This window comes from Desmodus rotundus, chromosome 8 (assembly GCF_022682495.2).
Source record: "Desmodus rotundus isolate HL8 chromosome 8, HLdesRot8A.1, whole genome shotgun sequence".
NCBI classification, from domain to species: domain Eukaryota; kingdom Metazoa; phylum Chordata; class Mammalia; order Chiroptera; family Phyllostomidae; genus Desmodus; species Desmodus rotundus.
This window is the reverse complement of record NC_071394.1, coordinates 49,480,190-49,498,706: the sequence shown is the minus strand read 5'-3', so window position 1 is coordinate 49,498,706 and position 18,517 is coordinate 49,480,190. Positions and strand designations below refer to the sequence as shown.

Here is an 18,517-nt window from a genome sequence, read left to right as displayed (position 1 = left end):
ATTATAGGGACTTGACAGTGGATTAGATGAAACAGATGATCAGATCAGAGATTTGGAACATAAGGGATAAGAAAACCCACAAACAGAACAGAAAAAAATTTTTAAAATAAAAATAGTATAAGGATCTTCTGGGACAACTTGAATCATACCAACATTTGCATCATAGGGGTGCCAGAAGAAGAGAGAAAACAAGAAATTTAAAACTATGTGAAAATAATAGGAGACATCCTTATCCTAGTGAAAGAGATAGACATACCAGTCCAGGCAATATGGTGAGTCACGAATACAACAAACCCAAAAAGGATCAATCCAAGACACATCGTAATTAAAATGTCAAAGGTTAAAGGCAAAGAGAGAAACTTAAATTCAGCAAGAGAAATGCAGTTAATTACTTAGGAGGGAGCTCCCATAAGGCTGTCAGCTGATTTCTCAACAGAATCTTTGTAGGACAGAGGTGATAGGTAAGAACACTTAAAGAGATGACAAGCAAGGATCTATGGCCAAGATATTCAACCCAGCAAAGCTATCATTTTGAATCAGAAGACAGATAAAGAGCTTCCCAGACAAGAAAAAGCTGAAGGAGTTCATCACCACCAAACCTAAGTATTACAAAAAAATGTTAATTTAAGGGTCTACTTTAAGAAGAGAAAAAGTTCAAAAAATGTATGTAATAAAGTGACTATAAATAAGTATCTATCAACAATAATGTTAAATGAAAATGGATTAAATGCATCAGTCAAAAGACACAAGGAGAGTAAGAGGATAACAAAACAAGACCTTTAGATATGGGGTCTAAAAGAGATTCACTTTTGATCAAAAGACACATACCAACTGAAAGTAAGCAGATGAAAAAAGATATTTTGTAAAAATGAAAACAAACAAACAAATGCTGGGATAGCAATACTTATAGTGGACAAAATAGATGTTAAAACAAAGGCTATATAACAAGAGAAAAAGAAGAACCCAGAAATTTCACTTCTTGGTATTTATATAAAGAAATATATTAAATCAAAATATTAAATCAAAAACATATATACATCCATATGTTCACTGCAGCATTATTTACAATAGTCAAGCTATGGAAGCAACCTAACTGTCCATCAATAGATGAATTGATAAAGAAGTGGCACCTACATACTGTACAGTGGAATATGATTCAGCTGTAAAAAAGAATGAAGTCTTGCCACCTGCAACAACATGAATGAACCTGGATAGTATTGTGCTGAGTGAAGTCAGATAGATGAAGACAAATGCCATATGATTTCACTTATATGTGGAATCTAACAAACAAAATAAACAATTAGAACACTCACAGACTCAAAGATGCAGAGAGCATTTTGATGGTGGCCAGATGGGAAGGCAGTTGGAAGAATGACTGAAAAAGTTGAAGGGATTAAGAAGTACAAATTGGTAATTACAGATTAGTCAGGGGGATATAAGTACAGCATAGAGAAAATAGTAATTAATACTATATTATCTATTCATGGTGTCAGATGGGTACTAGGTCGTCAGGGGTGATCACTTAGTAAGTTATATTATGTAAAATATTGGGCTATATATCTAAAACTACTATAATATTGTATGTTAATTATAATTTAAAATTATTTGAAGGAAAATAAATAAGTAAATAAAACCACTTCAAATGGATCATAACCCTAAAACAGAAATTTGTAAAATAACCTAGCATAGAACATAGTTGAAAATCTGTGCTGGAAAATACAAAGATTTTTAAATAAAAGTAGCAAAAGTATAATTTATTAAAATATGAAAAATTAGACTGGGACAACATATTTGAACAATCACTTCAGAATATTAAAAAAAATACAGATGGAACATAATCATATAAAATGATGTTTAGTGTAATTTAAATACTGACCCTACTAATAACTCTTTATACTACTAGTGTGAATGTCATATGATAAAACCCCTTAGAAAATAGTTTTTCATTTTCTTAAAATGTAGAAAACACCTCCATATTAGCCAGCTATAGTATTTGAGACAAAAGACATAAAAGAATGTGTCAGTACAAAGACTTGTTCATGTATTTATGCTAGCTTTATCTTTAATGCACTAAAATTTAGAATAGAACAAACATACATTAATATGAGAATGGATGTACAAATGGTAGTATTATCATCAATGAAACACTACTCAGCAATAAAAAGCAATGAAGAATTGATGCATATAGTAACATGTAGAAAATGAAAAGTCATCATTCTGTGTGAGAATTCAGACAACAGAATCATACACATGGTATGATTCCATTTATGTAACATTCTGAAAAATGCAAACAATTCTGTAGTGGCAGAAAGCAGTCTGGGGATGGGGTCAGGGTGGGGCGGAGGGGGACCATGATTCTGCAACTCTTGTGTGTGTACAGGTTATCTCCTCTCAGGATGGATTTTATACTTCCCAAGAGGAATGTGCCAGAATCTAAACGCTATTAAAAGACCAAGAGAAGTAATTGATGTTAAGTCCTAAGGCTATTTATTTGTGAACATTTCTTCCTGAGGCAAGTGCTTCAGATGAAGTGTCTGTTTTCGCTAGCGAGGAAAGTTCATGGAAATTTGGGCTTTATCTTTTTAGCCTCGACTGTACCTGCACAAATGTTCCCACCCCATTACTCTGGATTCTATTTCTTCCACATCAATGCCTTTACTTTAATATAAAAGACTATATTCAGTATGTACTACTTCTACCTAATCACACGTCTACTATCTATCATCTATCTATCTATCTATCTATCTATCTATCTATCTATCTATCTATCTAATCATCATCATCATTCAATATACTAAGCTACTGATCTATATGTGTGTCAGTTATTTTGAACATATATATAAAAAAGAGAAGCTTGTTTCATGTTATGAATTCTTCCCTCAGGATTTTGATTTTTTTGTTTAGTAAGCAAAACAAGTGAGAATAATGACAGCTTTTTCAATAACAAAGCAACATACAAACACACACACAGAGCATCTCATCTTTTAATAAACTCTCTTCCAGGATTTCTAAATGTATTTTATTTTATCTTAATTGTAGTTACTAATATCTGTGCATAATTAGGGGTGGGCTCTTTTAGCTCAATTGTAGAATACATTTTTGTAATTGTCTTTTTATTTTTCTACCCTGCTACTAATTTTTACAGGGATTTATAATATAGTTGATTTTATAAGAGTTAACGTAAATGAAAATGTTACTTTTTTGAGGGAGGATTCCCCTTTATATAATAACTACCAGCATATTTTATCACCAAGTATTATAACATGGACAAAAAGAGCAACAGGCTCATTAACTCCAGGTTACATGACTCTACGATTTGTTGTCAACATTTATAAATAGCATTTTAAGTTGAATAAATAAAGATTTTTTAAAAAGTTTTCCTCCAGTTGTAAAGAACCTGAATTTTGAAGTCCAAAGTAAAAACCAATTGCTACTCTTATTAATAGAATAATATGTTTAAAAAATCACACACACACCTTCAATAAAGCTGAAAGTATATTAAAACACATGGCCTCATACTAGATTATAAATTTTACACTACTTGGTTGTTAAAGATGTTTGGATCACAACTATACAATTAATAGATCTGAAGAGATACATTACACTTGAAATGCAATCTGTTTTTCTTTTTTCCTGTTCTAATTTAATATTAATTGTATTTTTTCCATTGCCTTTCAGTCCCTTTATACCCTTCTCTCCGCAGCAATCACCACACTGTTGTCCATGTCTATGAGTCCTTTTTCCTTTTTAATCAAACCTTCTACCTCCTAAACCTCCCCTCACTAGCTATCATCCTGCTCTCCATTTATGAGTCTGTCCCCATTTTCCTTGATAGTTCAGTTTTTTCGTTATTCAAGTCTACTGAATTACTGGTGAGTAGGGTTTAGGAGTAGATCAAGTTAAAATGCTGTGAATTGCCCTCACTAGTGTAGCTCAGTGGATTGAGTGCCAGCCTGTGGACCAAAAGGTTGTTGGTTTAATTCCAATTGATGTATCTCTCACACATCAATGTTTTTTTTTTCTCTCTCTCCCTCCTTTTCCCTGTATCTATAAATAAATAAGTAAATAAGTAAGTAAATGAATGAATAAAGTCTTTAAAACATAAATAAGTAAAATGCTGCAAAGCTTACAGTTCCTATAGATTCAGCTGTTTTTTCCTTGAATATGTGCCCGCTGGGTTCAGCAAGATTTTGTGAATTTCCATAGTTGTGAAAAAGTTGATTTTGACCATTTTTGCTGTTTTTTTGTTGTTTTTATGGAGAGGTAAATTTTGGAGGTACTTCCCTCTTTTCTTTGATGTTACTCCAAAAATGGATTTTAAAATTTCCTTTAATTTCTTAGCTCTCCCAACAGAATTAGAGACTGACTCCAACATGCTATGAATTGGATGTAGCTACCTATAATAATGTGTCCATGTTACTATAGCTAGACAAAAATGAATGCTCCTCTAAGATAAATATCTGAAGTAATATTTTACTTATTTCAAATACGTATGTTTTATGTATTTAAACTGTTATAATTTAATTATATTATTAGTGTAGTGTCCTATATAAAAGAAACCTATTACATTTTCAGTATGAATTAGTCCTCTAATGTGACCCCTTGCTAAGCATAGAAGATATTGATTGTAAACACCATTTTGTGGGGATTATAAGGTATTATTGAGGTTGCAAACATTTTTGTTAGTAATGATTAAATAATAAAATGTAAAAAATTAACAACATATTTTGGTACACATTGTGGTGTGAAATACATATGCTTGTCTAAAATGATTTCTAATTCATTGAGTGGATTTTCAAAATGTGTTTTATACTGAGCTGAGAGTCATTGTTTAATTTAACAAGATTACTTTCACCATTCCCCCTGCTTTCTAATAAAAGTATCAAATGAAGGATACTGTTAGCATGAACACGATCAAAACTGTAATACAGAAAGCAGATGTATGTGCCCCAGATGCATACGGAAAATGAGAAAGTAACTCCTACCAAAAAGTGACTTAGGAGTTACACTATTGTAATTTCAAGTATAGACAATAATTAACATTAAACTAAACCTCAGTGGCCTTGGTTTAATATAATTTCTCATTTATTTGATTCCCAGACAATATAATAATAAAATTTTTTAACTTTATTGAAGTATAGTGACATAAGTCAACCATACATAGTTATAGGGGAAAGTTTGCTAAATTTTGACATATAGATGTGCCTGTCAAACTATCACTACAATCAATATAATGAACATATTCTTCAACATCTAAAATTCCCCATGCTTCTTCATAATTCTTCCTTTAGCTATCCTTTCCTTTCCCCAGGCAAATGCTGATTTGCTTTCTGATTTTATAATTTAGTTTGAATTTTCAAGAATATTATAAAATAGAAGCATAGTAATTTTGAGATTTGATGCCATTGAATAATAAAATTTACAGGTTTTAAGTGTACAATTTTATGACACATTATCTGGGTATTGATTGCATTGTGTCCACCATCAAAAGTCAAATCTTTTGTCACCATATATTTGACTCCCTATACTCTTTACTACTTCCCACCCTTTCTCTAGTAAGCACCATACTGTATTGTTTTTTATTACTAAGTAATACACCATTATGGAAATATGACTTGGTGTGTTTGCCATTCACCTATTGATGGAATTTGAGGTGTTTCCTATTTAGGGCTGTTAGCATAGAGAGCTCCTATGAATATTCATGAACAAATCTTTTTTATGGACATATGTTTTTATTTCCTAGGAGTAGAATGGCTAGATTATATGGTACATGTACATTTAACTTTTTAAATAACTGCCAGACTGTCTTCCAAAATGATTGTGTCATTTTACATCGCCACCTGCTCTGTGTAATAATTCAAATTCCTCCTCATCAATACTTAGTATGGACAGTTATAATTAGTCACACTGTCCAGCGTGACATTGCCATTTAATAAACTTTCTTGGACAATCTTCCATATCAGTATCAAGATTCTGTACCAGAAACAAGAGAGACATCTCATCCTTTTTTGGTTTGTTTTTTTATTGCACTTTCCATTACCATTTAGTCACCTTATTCTCCCACCCCCACAATCACCACACTGTTACCTATGTCCATGAATCCTCTTTCCTTTTTGCTCAATCCATCTAACACCTCCCCTCCCCCACTCTTAGCTGTCATCCTGCTCTCTGTGAGTCTGTCTCTCTTTTGCTTGTTACTTCAGTTTGTTCATTAGATTCCACATATGAGTAAAATCATATGGTATTTGTCTTTCTCTGACTGGCTTATTTCACTTAGAGTCATCTCATCCTTTTAATGTCTGCATAATGCCCAACCAATTGGATATTTAGGTTGTTTCAGACCCTTTGTTTCTTTTCTTCATGCTCAAGGGTTAGTTCGGTTCTTAAAAGTTTCATAGGAGCTTAACAGACAAGTGTTGGAGAGGATGCGGAGAAAAGGGAACCCTAGTGCACTGTTGGTGGGAATGCAGACTGGTGCAGCCACTGTGGAAAACATTATGGAATTTCCTCAGAAAACTAAAAATGGAACTGTCTTTTGACCCAGCAATTCCGCTGCTGGGATTATACCCTGAGAGCCCTGAAACACCAATCCAAAAGAACCTATGCACCCCAATGTTCACAGCAGCACAATTTACAATAGCCAAGTTCTGGTTCCCATCAGCAAATGAATAGATCAAAAATCTATGGTACATTTACACAGTGGAATTCTATGCAGCAGAGAGAAAGAAGGAGCTTCTACCTTTGCGACAGTATGGATGGAACTGGAATGCATTATGCTAAATGAAATAAGCCAGGTGGTGAGGGACAAATACAGTATGATCTCACCTTTAACTGGAACATAATTAACAAAAGAAAAAAGCAAACAAAATATAATCAGAGTCATTGAAATTAAGAACAATCTAACAATAGTCAGAGGGGAGGAGGGAGGGGATAGTGGGGAGAGGGGTTTTCAGGAACTACTATAAAGGACACATGGACAAAACCAAGGGGCAAGGTGGAAGCAAGGGAGGGAGGTGGGTTTGGATAGGGTTGGGGGGAGGGGTGGGGAGAAAATACAGACAACTGTAATTGAACAACAATAATTTAAAAGAAAGTTTCATAGGAACTTGAAGCTATCATCTTTTCTTCAGTCTTTTGCAGTATTTATTTTTTGGAGCTTCTCATTCTAAACTTTATGTCTTATGGTAGCTTTCATATGTTTTTCCCTTTTAAGTTTATCACATTCTGATGATATTCTCAGATATATTACTTCTAATTATATTTTTTCTTCATTTTAATCTATTTTTCAGTAAGTTAACTATTTTTATTTTAAATAAACACTTTTTTATTTTTGAACTTCTATTTGGTTCTTCTGCAGATGTACATTTTTGACAACATGTTCACTTCTTGACTTACAATTTATATTCTTTTTTTGCTATCTATAAGAGGGTTATTTTTATTTTTTTAATTTTATTATATTTTTACTGTATGGTTTCATTACCATTTAGCTTCCCTATAACACCTCCCCCCCACCCCTTCTCTGTTGTCCAAGTTCATGAATCACTTTTCCTTTTTGCTCAATCCGTCCCTCCACTCCTCCCCACATAGCTGTCATCCTGCTCTCTCTGAGTCTCTATTTTGCTTATTAATTCAGTTTGTTCAATAGACTCTAAATATGAGTGAAATCATATGGCATTTGTCTTTCTCTTGATTGGCTTATTTCGCTTAGCATATATTTCTTTTATACAACAAAAAAGTCTGAAGGGGAGGCAGGAGGGGTAACAGTGGAAGAAATGGGAAGGGACTAGTCAAAGAGTACATATGAATGACACATGGGCATGGACAACAGAGAGGGGATTGACTGTGGGACAGAGGGGTGGGTTGGGTGGAGGGGAGCAAAAGGGAAAAAAAGTGGGACCACTGATAGAATAAATAATAATTTAAAAAATAAGAGAAAAATTCATGAATAAAAACAAAATAAGATAAAAACAATTTTGGATTGTTCTTTAATCTTGACATTATGATTTTTCTTACAATGGTTTATTTCTTCATATAGTTTATAATACTTGATTACAATCTCTTCTTTGGTGAATGTAGTTTTACTGAATGTCTCATATATTCTGAACTGTGGGAGTATCCCTAGAGAGCTAAACTGTGGTACTGGCCACTCCCAGACAGTAGTGAATTTCTTCAGTTCCAGAGTCCTTTTTGTTTTTTGTTTTAATTTATTTGGTTGTGGTTTCCATAACCCATGGGTTGCACAATTGAAAATCAAATACCACAGTTAAGTTGGAGACTTCTGTTCAAATGTATCTTGGGTGACATCTTGTTTTTTCATTTTGAGACCTAGAGCTTTGAGGGGGCTTCATTTTCATTGTACAACAATTAATATTTTAAAATATGTCATAACATTTACTCAGAAGCACCATATCCACATATATGTGATATAAGACTCAGAGAATTTTACATGAAAAATTAATTAGGAAGAAATTTGAGGTGAAAGCAACAATGTGGTTTAGTCCAAGATAAGAGTTCTGTTTGAATGGTAAATCTTGAGAAATAAGATTATATGTGTTTTTAGATTTTTACTCCTTAATGTGGCTCAGATTTTATTAAGGAACAGATTCTGCTTTCCAAACTCACTGGTATAACACTCTGCAGGTTATGGATATATGTGAATGTTGAACTCACTATGTTTCCTGATAATCTTTGTATACTTGATGGAAAGTAGTAAGGGAAAAATCTGTTAACTCTTCCTTTTGTATTTTAAAATGACAGGAAGAATTCATTTTAATTTAAAAATTATGAAATTCTAAGAAATTTCAAATTGAATTTCAGTGATAACATCAGAAAGTCTAGTAAACAAAAGGCCATGAATACTGATGGTGACTTATGTTTATTATGTGTGTTAAAATACCAAACATTTATTTTCATTATTTATTTTATATGTAAATTGTTTTCAGATTCTTATCACTTCAGTTAGTATTATTCAAAACCATAATAAATATAGAAGTGTCAAGGAATATTACAAGTCACTAAAATAAATATATAGGAAGTGTTAAATGTAGTTTTCATTATAAATAAAAAATAGCTGTGGGGTTATCAGGGTTGTGAAACACAGCATTATAAATTATACTAATTATTAATTCTTCACATGCTGAGTTTAAAAGGGCAAGGAAGGGTGATAACACAGATATTAGAGTCATTCTCCAAAAATGTTTATTACTTGTATTTTTGGCAAGAATTCCCCAAATAAGTAGATCTGTGTTTTTATATATCTAACAATAAAACAACCATGTTTACTGATGTACAGTACAACCTTCCCCCACAGCTGATGCATCTTTCTATTTAAATGACTTCTATTAACAAATTTTCCCTCTACTTCAGTCCTATGAAATTATTAAACTGCTTTTTCTAAGATGTCACCTGTGCACCATCAGTATTGGAATCAGCTGGGATGGGATGGGAGCTATGAAGAGAATTTCCTTGGCCATCACAGAGATACTGAGACAGCAGCTCTGGTCTAGAACTCCGGTCTTAGCATTTTCAACAAGGGCCTCCGTTGCAAATACAGCTTGCCACAGAATGTGGCAAGACCCACATGTCTCTCCAACCTTTGCATCTATCCAGCACATCGAATTGGCTCAGGCATGATGACCTGAACTTAAGAAGCAGGGGACACCTAGGGCTGGAAATACATAGTTCAGAAAATTGTAGACACAATGCATTCTTCAAAGCTGTTCTCAATATTTCAGTCACACACAGCTTGGCAGGCTAGTCAGGGTTGGTGGTATAACTAGTGATATAATTTATACAAGAACATACATTTTGTATTCCAAGGGAAAAGTTTAAAAACAACACATTAATAATAATAATGGCAAATAGAGAACTTTACATGTGTTGTCACTTAGTCCTCAAGAATAAGTGTGGAAGATAGTTGTGTTTCTACTGACAGGTGGGGGAACTGAGACATAGGTAAGAAAAGTAACCTAGTTTTTATAAGCTAATACATTATTTTTAAATTTTTACCAACAAAATTAACCTCAGATTTGTGTGCCATTTATAAGTAGATATCTAAGATATTTCAATTATGGTCCTTGGTTGAAAATTGAGGTTGTTGTCAAGAGTAAGTTTACGCCTTTCAATTGCGGTTCCACCATCACACAAACTTGATATACCAGAACATGAGTCAAACACTGAGCTTTCACTTACTTTTAAAAATCAAATTAATAATTTTAGTATGTTTATGTAAGAAACACAAAAGTTAATTTTGGCAAAAAAAGTTGTAAGGAGAACCAGTTATTTTTTCTATAATTATTTTATTCTACAATCAATTATTAGTCTTATAAGTCAACTAAATTCGTTGCTTGATTAATCAGACATTATTTTTATTCTATGCATTTATACTCATTTCAAATATAGTCAGCAAATTTTTTAAATCCCTTTTAACTTTTAGATTACTTATGTATGTTCTTCTAAAAGATAATACAGTAAAACTGTGCCATATAAATTGCTCTATGTCATGTGTTTATATACAACATTGTATATAAATAAATATAATTTGTGGAAAAAAGTATTTACTTTATTTAGATAAAAGTTTTTTAAAACTGCTTTTAATGTGATTAGATGAACAGATATATCACAAAATATGAATGAAATCTAATCAGCTCTGTATTTTCCTGAAAATAGCTAGTGATAATATCAATTATTTCCACATACAAATTAAATTCAATCAAGATTTTCTTCAATAATAAATAAAATGAAATAAATATATAATTTGACTTTCCAAGTATTTCTCAATCTTACCTGCTGGTTTACAGGGAAATTTCTGTTGATTTTTTTAATCTGCAATGATAAATAAATAATAAAAGTAAGAACAACAAAGATAAGGTGACACAAAATTTCCCAAATTTTATGAGAGACAATTTTTGTTAGTAAACATATATTGACATAGTAAAATCATTGCATATAAGACAGGAATTATGAAAGAAAAATAATTTTTACTACCAAAATTATTTCAAGTTTCATATGTAAACTTTTCTAGTGAATGTCATGATACCACTTCAGGAGAAGCAAGCAGATCATCTGTGCAGTGACTCATATCAAAAAGAAAAAGGAGGCTTTGTTGTTATATAATTATCTACCAAGAACATAGAGAGTAATGTTCTACAGCTTATTTTTTACTTTGAAATCATATTTTTATCAATTTGTGTTAACTCTCAAGAGAACAGAGGAAATAGAATATTCAAACATTAAAGTGTATATGTCAAAATATTTTCAGTAAGGATCCCAAATGAAGTATAACATTCATTTTCAGACAATTTAATGAGTAACTTTTTAATAAGAATTTAATATAAATCCTCAAAGAAAAAACATTTGTTTGTTGTTACACAAAAAACTCTTAAAAATAAATAAAATGAATATGAAATTTAGACAAATGTCCTTATACTGTGCAAAGTCATTGTTCAGAATTTTACTAATTAAAACCAAATATAATTTTTCATTGTTTTTCTAGAGAAACAAATAATGTTAACTCTGTATGGCATAATCTTACATCAGCCTAATGAAGCCTATTTTTGTTTATAAATTGTTTTATTGAAATATTGTATTCTTTCCTTTTAAAATTTTAGTTTCCTTGTCTTACTGAATTTAATGAAGTCACAGGAAATTAATGGATATGGCAGACAAAGTTGGAGAATCATCAAATGGCTCACCGATAAGGTCAGACTAACTGGCAAGATATTTCTCTTTTAAACATAAAAGAAAATTAAATTTGAGAAGATTTATATGATTTCAGGAAGGCTGTATACAAAAACATGCCTCTCTTACATTGTAATAATCCCTTCAAAATAGTTTTTCTCTGATAGAGAAGCAGCTAAGAAAATCTCTAAAACTACTGGTGCCATCAGCTAAAATGAAGATAGTTTGGAGACATAAACAGAAAGATCAGATCCCTAAATATCTTTTATTAATCAATTAAAAAGCCCTTATTGAATACTATGTGGAATTATGCTTTTTGCCAGATCATATTATTTGTTATACAAATTCAATTTTATAAATGTATGAAAACATTTTATGTGGACCCTTGTCTTTAAGTGTACACTGTCTAGCTTTATAGCTTTTCATTTTCACACTGAAAAAAAAAACAGTTTGAATAATCTATTTTGGAAAGCTAAAAATCAGCTACACAGATAAGCACGGCATCGTAGAAAGTAGGGGTTGAAGGGAAATACATGTGAATCACAGAAATCTTGTTTTAGTAACCCCCCTCAATAGTTTTTGTGGCATTGACATGCTTTCTCCAGTACTGGTCCAATTTAATTCCCCATTAGAGTATTTACTAGATGAACAGTTTTATTTATCTGTGCAAATATGTCATTTTGTATTTTCTATTGTTTTTGTTAGAGTTTTCCTAAGTATAACCTGACTCCACTCATAAATCAAATTAGTAACATATTAATCTTACTATCTTTGTCCTTTCAATAAATGTATTGTATACTATTACTTCTATTATAAATAAAATATAGGCTATATTTCCCACCATTTCTCAAAATAGCCAAAAATGTAGGAGCAACATAGATGGACAAAAAAAAGAACATAAGGAAAGGTAAATGAAGAAAATATTAATGATGAGACAGTTAGAATGACATAGTATTTGGTTCAAACAATTAGAATAAAATCTTTTTAAAAATAATATTAAAAATGTTTGGACAATCATGCAATGAGCTTTAGAAATTAGTTTTAGGTAGTTTTCCTAACATGCAACAAATACAATAAAAATAAAACAAAACAATGATAATAAGCCAGCTCCTGAAGAATTAACATTCTTCCAATTGTAAATATTTTAGGAAATCTAAATTTTAAATGAACTCTCTATAGAAAATACCAGAAGTCATTTTCTTAAAATTACTTATGATGTAATAATAACACATACTATGAATAAAATAGCTTAATAAGATAAAAATATCAAAAACATTAATAATATAGATTTATTCTTTAAAATAAATCTTTATGTCATATGATTAAGGTAATGTTTAACTTATATGTAGGAAAATATTAAACTCTAAATAATATTCAGGGTAGGCAAAAATAGGTTTATAGTTGTGAGTACATGAAACAGTTTATTTTTATATTATGTATTAAAAATTACATTATTTTCCAAGTGTACCACCATAAACCTACTTTTTCTCACTCCTGTATTTTTGGTAATGAAACTCAATTATAGAACAAAGTTTTCCATATTGCCCAATTTTGACAATAATGTAATTTCTAAATAATGGAAATTCTGAATTATCTGTATCACTTTTAGATTGCTCTTCAAATAAGAAAAATTAAAATTTGCCCAAAAGACATTTAATGTTAATCTTATTAGAAGCCAATGCTAATTTTATGTTATAAGAATCAATCATTTGTGTTATCAGAAGTTGAAAAATAATCTATAACAAAGTCAGTGTCTGAACTTGAAGCCTTGTAGAGATGAAAGGACATAACTTCTGTCCACATCATACCAGCTGTTTATAGAACGCGATTACTGAAGCTATCACCCCTAAAGCTGTAAGAGAAACAGAACATGATTTAGACTGGGATTGCCTAACACGTTCTATAAGAAGAGGACTGATATAAACCATTACAGAGTAAAATACACCCACATAAAGAAAATTCATGTTAAGACTTTTAGTCCAAAATAGAAAGATAAAACCATGCATTATATATTCATCTCCAGCTAATTTCTTGAAAGATACTTCTCCTAAACCTCAGAAGCAGACATTATGTTATTTCCAAGGCACCAGCTACAGTGCCTCACGTAGCAGACACGTAGAGCTTTTCAATTCCACAGTTATGTCCCTGAGACTATGTCTGTGAATATGAAACCCTCTTTCACAAACATTGGTTCCAGGCTGCAGAGACTCAGGATAGTTCTTGTTCCAAGCACCCTGGGTCCTCGGGGGTTGATACAGACATAACCAGTGGATGGATCCACTACTCATCGAAGTCGGTGGCTGTCTTTGTTGCCATCATGTCGGTGGCAACAACATGACAGTGTACTGCTTTACCTGAAGACAGATCACACCATTGTACAGCTATACAGCTGAAGCAGATTCCAGGTCACCAATGAGTATTTTCTTCTTCCATATGCACACTAATGACATTATCTTAAGTTTCTTTCCAGACTACATTTAAAATATAGCTTTGAGGTCCACAGTTGTTCAGTCTCCTTGAATAAAAGAGTCATGTGTTTTCTCCTGAGAGGGGGCAAAAGGTAAATATGATGGGAACCCCACAAAACCGGAATTATCTTCTGGAGGGTGGGCCCATTGTAATATAGGCTTCTCCTGCTAGGTGAGTGTTGTTTTAGGAACTGATCTGTATCAGTGTACCAGCTGGTGGTGTTGTGAGAGGCTGCACTCAGCTTCAGTGAAATTTATTTTTAAGACTCTTACAACATGTTTGCCTGTTTGATGATGAAGGATTTAAGAGCCCACCTTCCCACACAATGCTGAGTGTTCAACAATTTTTAACCCAAAACAGCATGATCCCTGAGTCGCACCCTTCCTATTCACTCAATTTTGCCCTTAGGGACTTGTTTTTTTTGTTTCCCCAGATGAAAGCAGTCCTGGAAGGGAAATGTTTTGCCAATGCGGAAGAGGTGAAACAAACAAACAACAAACAAACAAACGGTAGAAGCACTAAAAGACATCAAAATCAATGAGTTCAAAAACTGTTTTAAGCAGTGGAAAAATGTCTCGACAGGTGTTTTGCATCAAATGGAGAGTATTTGAAGGTGACTGAAGTTGAAACATGTAAGAATAAATACACAATTTTTATGAATAAATTCTGTTTTGGTTTGGGTTCTCCCTCATAGTTGCTGTTACCTAAAACCACAATGACACAACCATGGAGACTACATAGCTATATTGTCTCTTTAGTTTATTATTTAATTTAATTTGTGCCTTCTGACATTTTCAGGGCCTTTTTTGCCAACTCTTAGAGGATAGATCCTGTCTCCTTGTTCTTTAGCAAATCGTTTCTTCAGTGCCCAGAAAGCCTTTGTAACACATTTACACATAATAAATGTTCAAAAGTTGAAGAACATATCATATATTCTGCACTCAAATGGGATGATTTGTTGGGAACCACCCTGCCTGGTTTCAGAGGCTGTAACCCCCCATGGTTAAGGCTGAGTCAGAGTTGGGACCAAAAGCCACTAAGGAGACAAAGCTTATCTCCCTGGCAGAAGTGCCACCTCTGCCCACTTCACCCTGCTTGGCCCTGAGATTGACCAGTTAGCCAATGATGGGTAAGAATCCTCAAGGGAGGATCAACCTAAGACAGGTTCTGGTCACGGAAGAGGCCCACAGGGAAGGACTCAGGGGGCTGTGGAAAAAGGGGGTGATGGACCCTCGCCCCTCGGCTTTGAAATAGCATGAGTCCTCATTCTGTCTACAAGAAGTCTCCTAATCTCTTGGCTGCTTTACTTCCCTTCCCTGACTTAAGCCTGAAGCAATACAGAGGGCAGTGCAGTCCTGTCCTGGGAGGGGCGGATTCCCTGGGGAATCAGGCCTAAGGAAAATAGTACATTCCTGTGAAACCTACTTAATCTGTACCCTCAGCTTAAAAGATAAGGGTCCAGACCTGAGATGAGTCTGGTGCCTAAAGTTTTATGGCCCTCTAGCTGACTGGCTGTAACTCAGAATAAACCCTCAAAGTTCTCTGTAAATCCTGTATTGTTTAACCCTTACTGGCTGACAATGATTGATGAGCTTTATCTGCATTCCTATGCAAATGAACCTAATAAAAGCCCATGGAGGGAAAGGATCAAGGCCCTTCTCCTTTGAGAGATTGGCCACCTTTCCTCCCCAAGCAGATTATGTCTTGGTAGTCTTATTCTTCATCCCTGGCGGACGGGGGGGGGGGGGGGGGGGGGGCTGCGTTAAAGCTCCCCGATAATGATGCACTAAAATATAAATCTGTTATAACAGAAACAATCCATGTTTCCTTACATTATGAATCAATTTTGAATTGTAAGTTGCTAAAACTTGCTGAATATTTTTAATCTAGTGTTGATTCAAGCTGAGAATGTGGGATACAATTAAAACCCACTGACAGTATAAGAGCATATAATTTACATTGTGCAATTTTTCAGAAATCCCTCACAGAAAACAGAAAGTGTACTTCAGTCCATACTCATAACAAATGATGAGAAGGAAGAAAGGAAGGAAGGAAGGAAAGAAGGTGGGAAATATCCAAGGCAGAAGAGATGCAAATAATTTACGTAGTTATCCTACCTTAAGGATGAGTATAGAATTAGAATATCTTCTGTTACTTTAAAGACATTTATTTCAAAGACAGAAATATTTTATTTTTTCAATCTTTTTAAAACATATTTTATTGATTATGCTATTATAGTTGTCCCATTTCCCCCCTTTTATTCCCTTCTACCTTGCACCGCCCCTCCCCCTGCTTAGTTCATGTTCATTGGTTATATATATAAATTCTTCACTTTCTCCATACTGTTCTTAACCTCCCCCTATTTTGGACATACCATTTATGCTTCTTATTCCCTGTACCTTTCCACACAGCCATGCCATCCCTCCCTGCTTATAACCCTCCATGTGATCTCCATTTCTGTGATCCTCTTCCTGTTGTTTGCTTAGTTTGTTTTTGTAGGTTCATTTGTTGATATTTGTGAGTTTTTTGTCATATTACTGTTTGTATTTTTGACCTTCTACTACTTAGATAAGTCCTTTTAACATTTCCTGTAATAAGGGCTTCGTGATGATGAACTCTTTTAACTTGACCTTATCTGGGAAGCATTTATCCGCCCTTCCATTCTAAATGATAGCTTTGCTAGATAGAGTCATCTTGAATGTAGGTCCTTGCCTTTCATGACTTTGAATACTTCTTTCCAACCCCTTGCGGCCTGCAAGGTTTCTTTGGAGAAATCAGCTGATCGTCTAATGGGAACTCCTTTGTAGGTAACTCTCTCCTTTTCTATAGCTGCTTTTAAGATTCCCTCTTTATCTTTAATCTTGAGTAATGTAATTATGATGTGCCTTGGTCTGGTCTTCCTTTGTTCCAACTTCTTTGACACTCTCTTAGCTTCCAGACTTCCTGGAAGTCTATTTCCTTTGCCAGATTGGGAAAGTTCACCTTCATTTTTTTTCAAATAAGTTTTCAATTATTTGCTCTTCGTCTTTTCCTTCTGTCACCCCTATGATTTGGACATTGGAACATTTAAAGTTGTTCCAGAGGTTCCTAAGCCTATCCTTATTTTTTGAATTCTTGTTTCTTCATTCTGCTCTGGTTGAATGTTTCTTTCTTCCATCTGCTCCAAACTGTTGATTTGAGTCTATTTCCTTCCCATCACTGTTGGTTACTTGTACATTTTCCTTTATTTCACTTTTCCCTCTATTTTGTGACCATACTTGACCAATTCTGTGAGCATCCTGATTACCAGTGTTTTGAACTCTGCATCTGATAAGTTGGCTACCTCTTCATCTCTTAGTTATATTTTTTCTGGAGCTTTGATCTGTTCTTTCATTGGACTTTTTTTTTTTGTCTTGGCATGCTGTTATGTAGTAAGGGGCAGAGCTGTAGGTAGTTGCTAGGTTGGGGCAACCCACTTTGCTGTGTTGTGGCTCTGTATATGGGGGGAGGGGTCCAAGAGGGAACAATGCCACTTGCTGTGATCTGTGCTAGCTTTCAGTCACTTCCCCCACCACCCACATGCAAATTGGGCCTTTCTGGTGCTGATTCCAGGGTGGGTGGGTTTTTGTATGTTCTAGGACCCTGTGGGTCTCTCCAACAAACTCTCTTGTGGGGCTGGGAGTTTCTCCCACTGCCTCAACCACCACAGATTTTTTTCAGTCAGAGGTTTTGAGGCTTTATTTCCCCGCACTGGATCCCTGGGTTGTTTGGTCTGTCCTGCTGCCCAGTTGTTCCTCCCAGTTTATCTACATGGAAATGTGGGACCGCCCCTTCCACCAGCTGCTGCCTCACCATGAGTCCTCTCCACCCCGGCTGCCTGCCTATGCCCCTTCTACCAATCTGGGTGAATGTTTATTTAACTCCTCGGTTGGTGGACTTCCATACAGTTCAATTTTCTGGAAGTTCTGGTTGTTTTTTGTTTTCATATTTGTTGTTGTCCTTCTTTTGGTTGTGCATGGAGGCACAGTGTATCCTATGCCTCCATCTTGGCCAGAAGTCTAGAAATTTTAAATTATTTTAAATTATAGAACTGTAAAATTTGATAAATCTTATGTGAACTCAGCAAAAAAAAAGTGTTCAAGTTTTCTTGCATTTCAAAGGATTTATAAATACTGTCATTCTATAGAGACTTCTGGAAAAAAGAAAAATTAAATCTATGTCACAAGAAGCAGAGTTGATTTGTCCTTCTTCCATTAAGGAGTAAAGTATGTTAAGGAGTAAAATATGTTATGAGTGTCTTTCTTCAGAAAGGATGACTATAGATAAAAAAGCTGAAAAACTGAGACAAAGAATGATATATTCCATGCAAGATGGCTTTGCATCTACAAGA

The 18,517-nt window shown here is 33.8% G+C and overlaps 1 protein-coding gene across 1 annotated transcript in view; it reads right to left on the bottom strand.

Annotated features, from left to right (window-relative positions):
• The window catches only part of SNTG1 (syntrophin gamma 1), a 534,413-nt gene that overhangs the window by 170,485 nt on the left and 345,411 nt on the right, over positions 1–18,517 (bottom strand). The window contains exon 12 of the mRNA XM_024578290.3: positions 10,786–10,824. Within this exon, the coding sequence (XP_024434058.1) occupies positions 10,786–10,824 (39 nt within the window). The remainder of the gene's footprint in view (positions 1–10,785; positions 10,825–18,517) is intronic.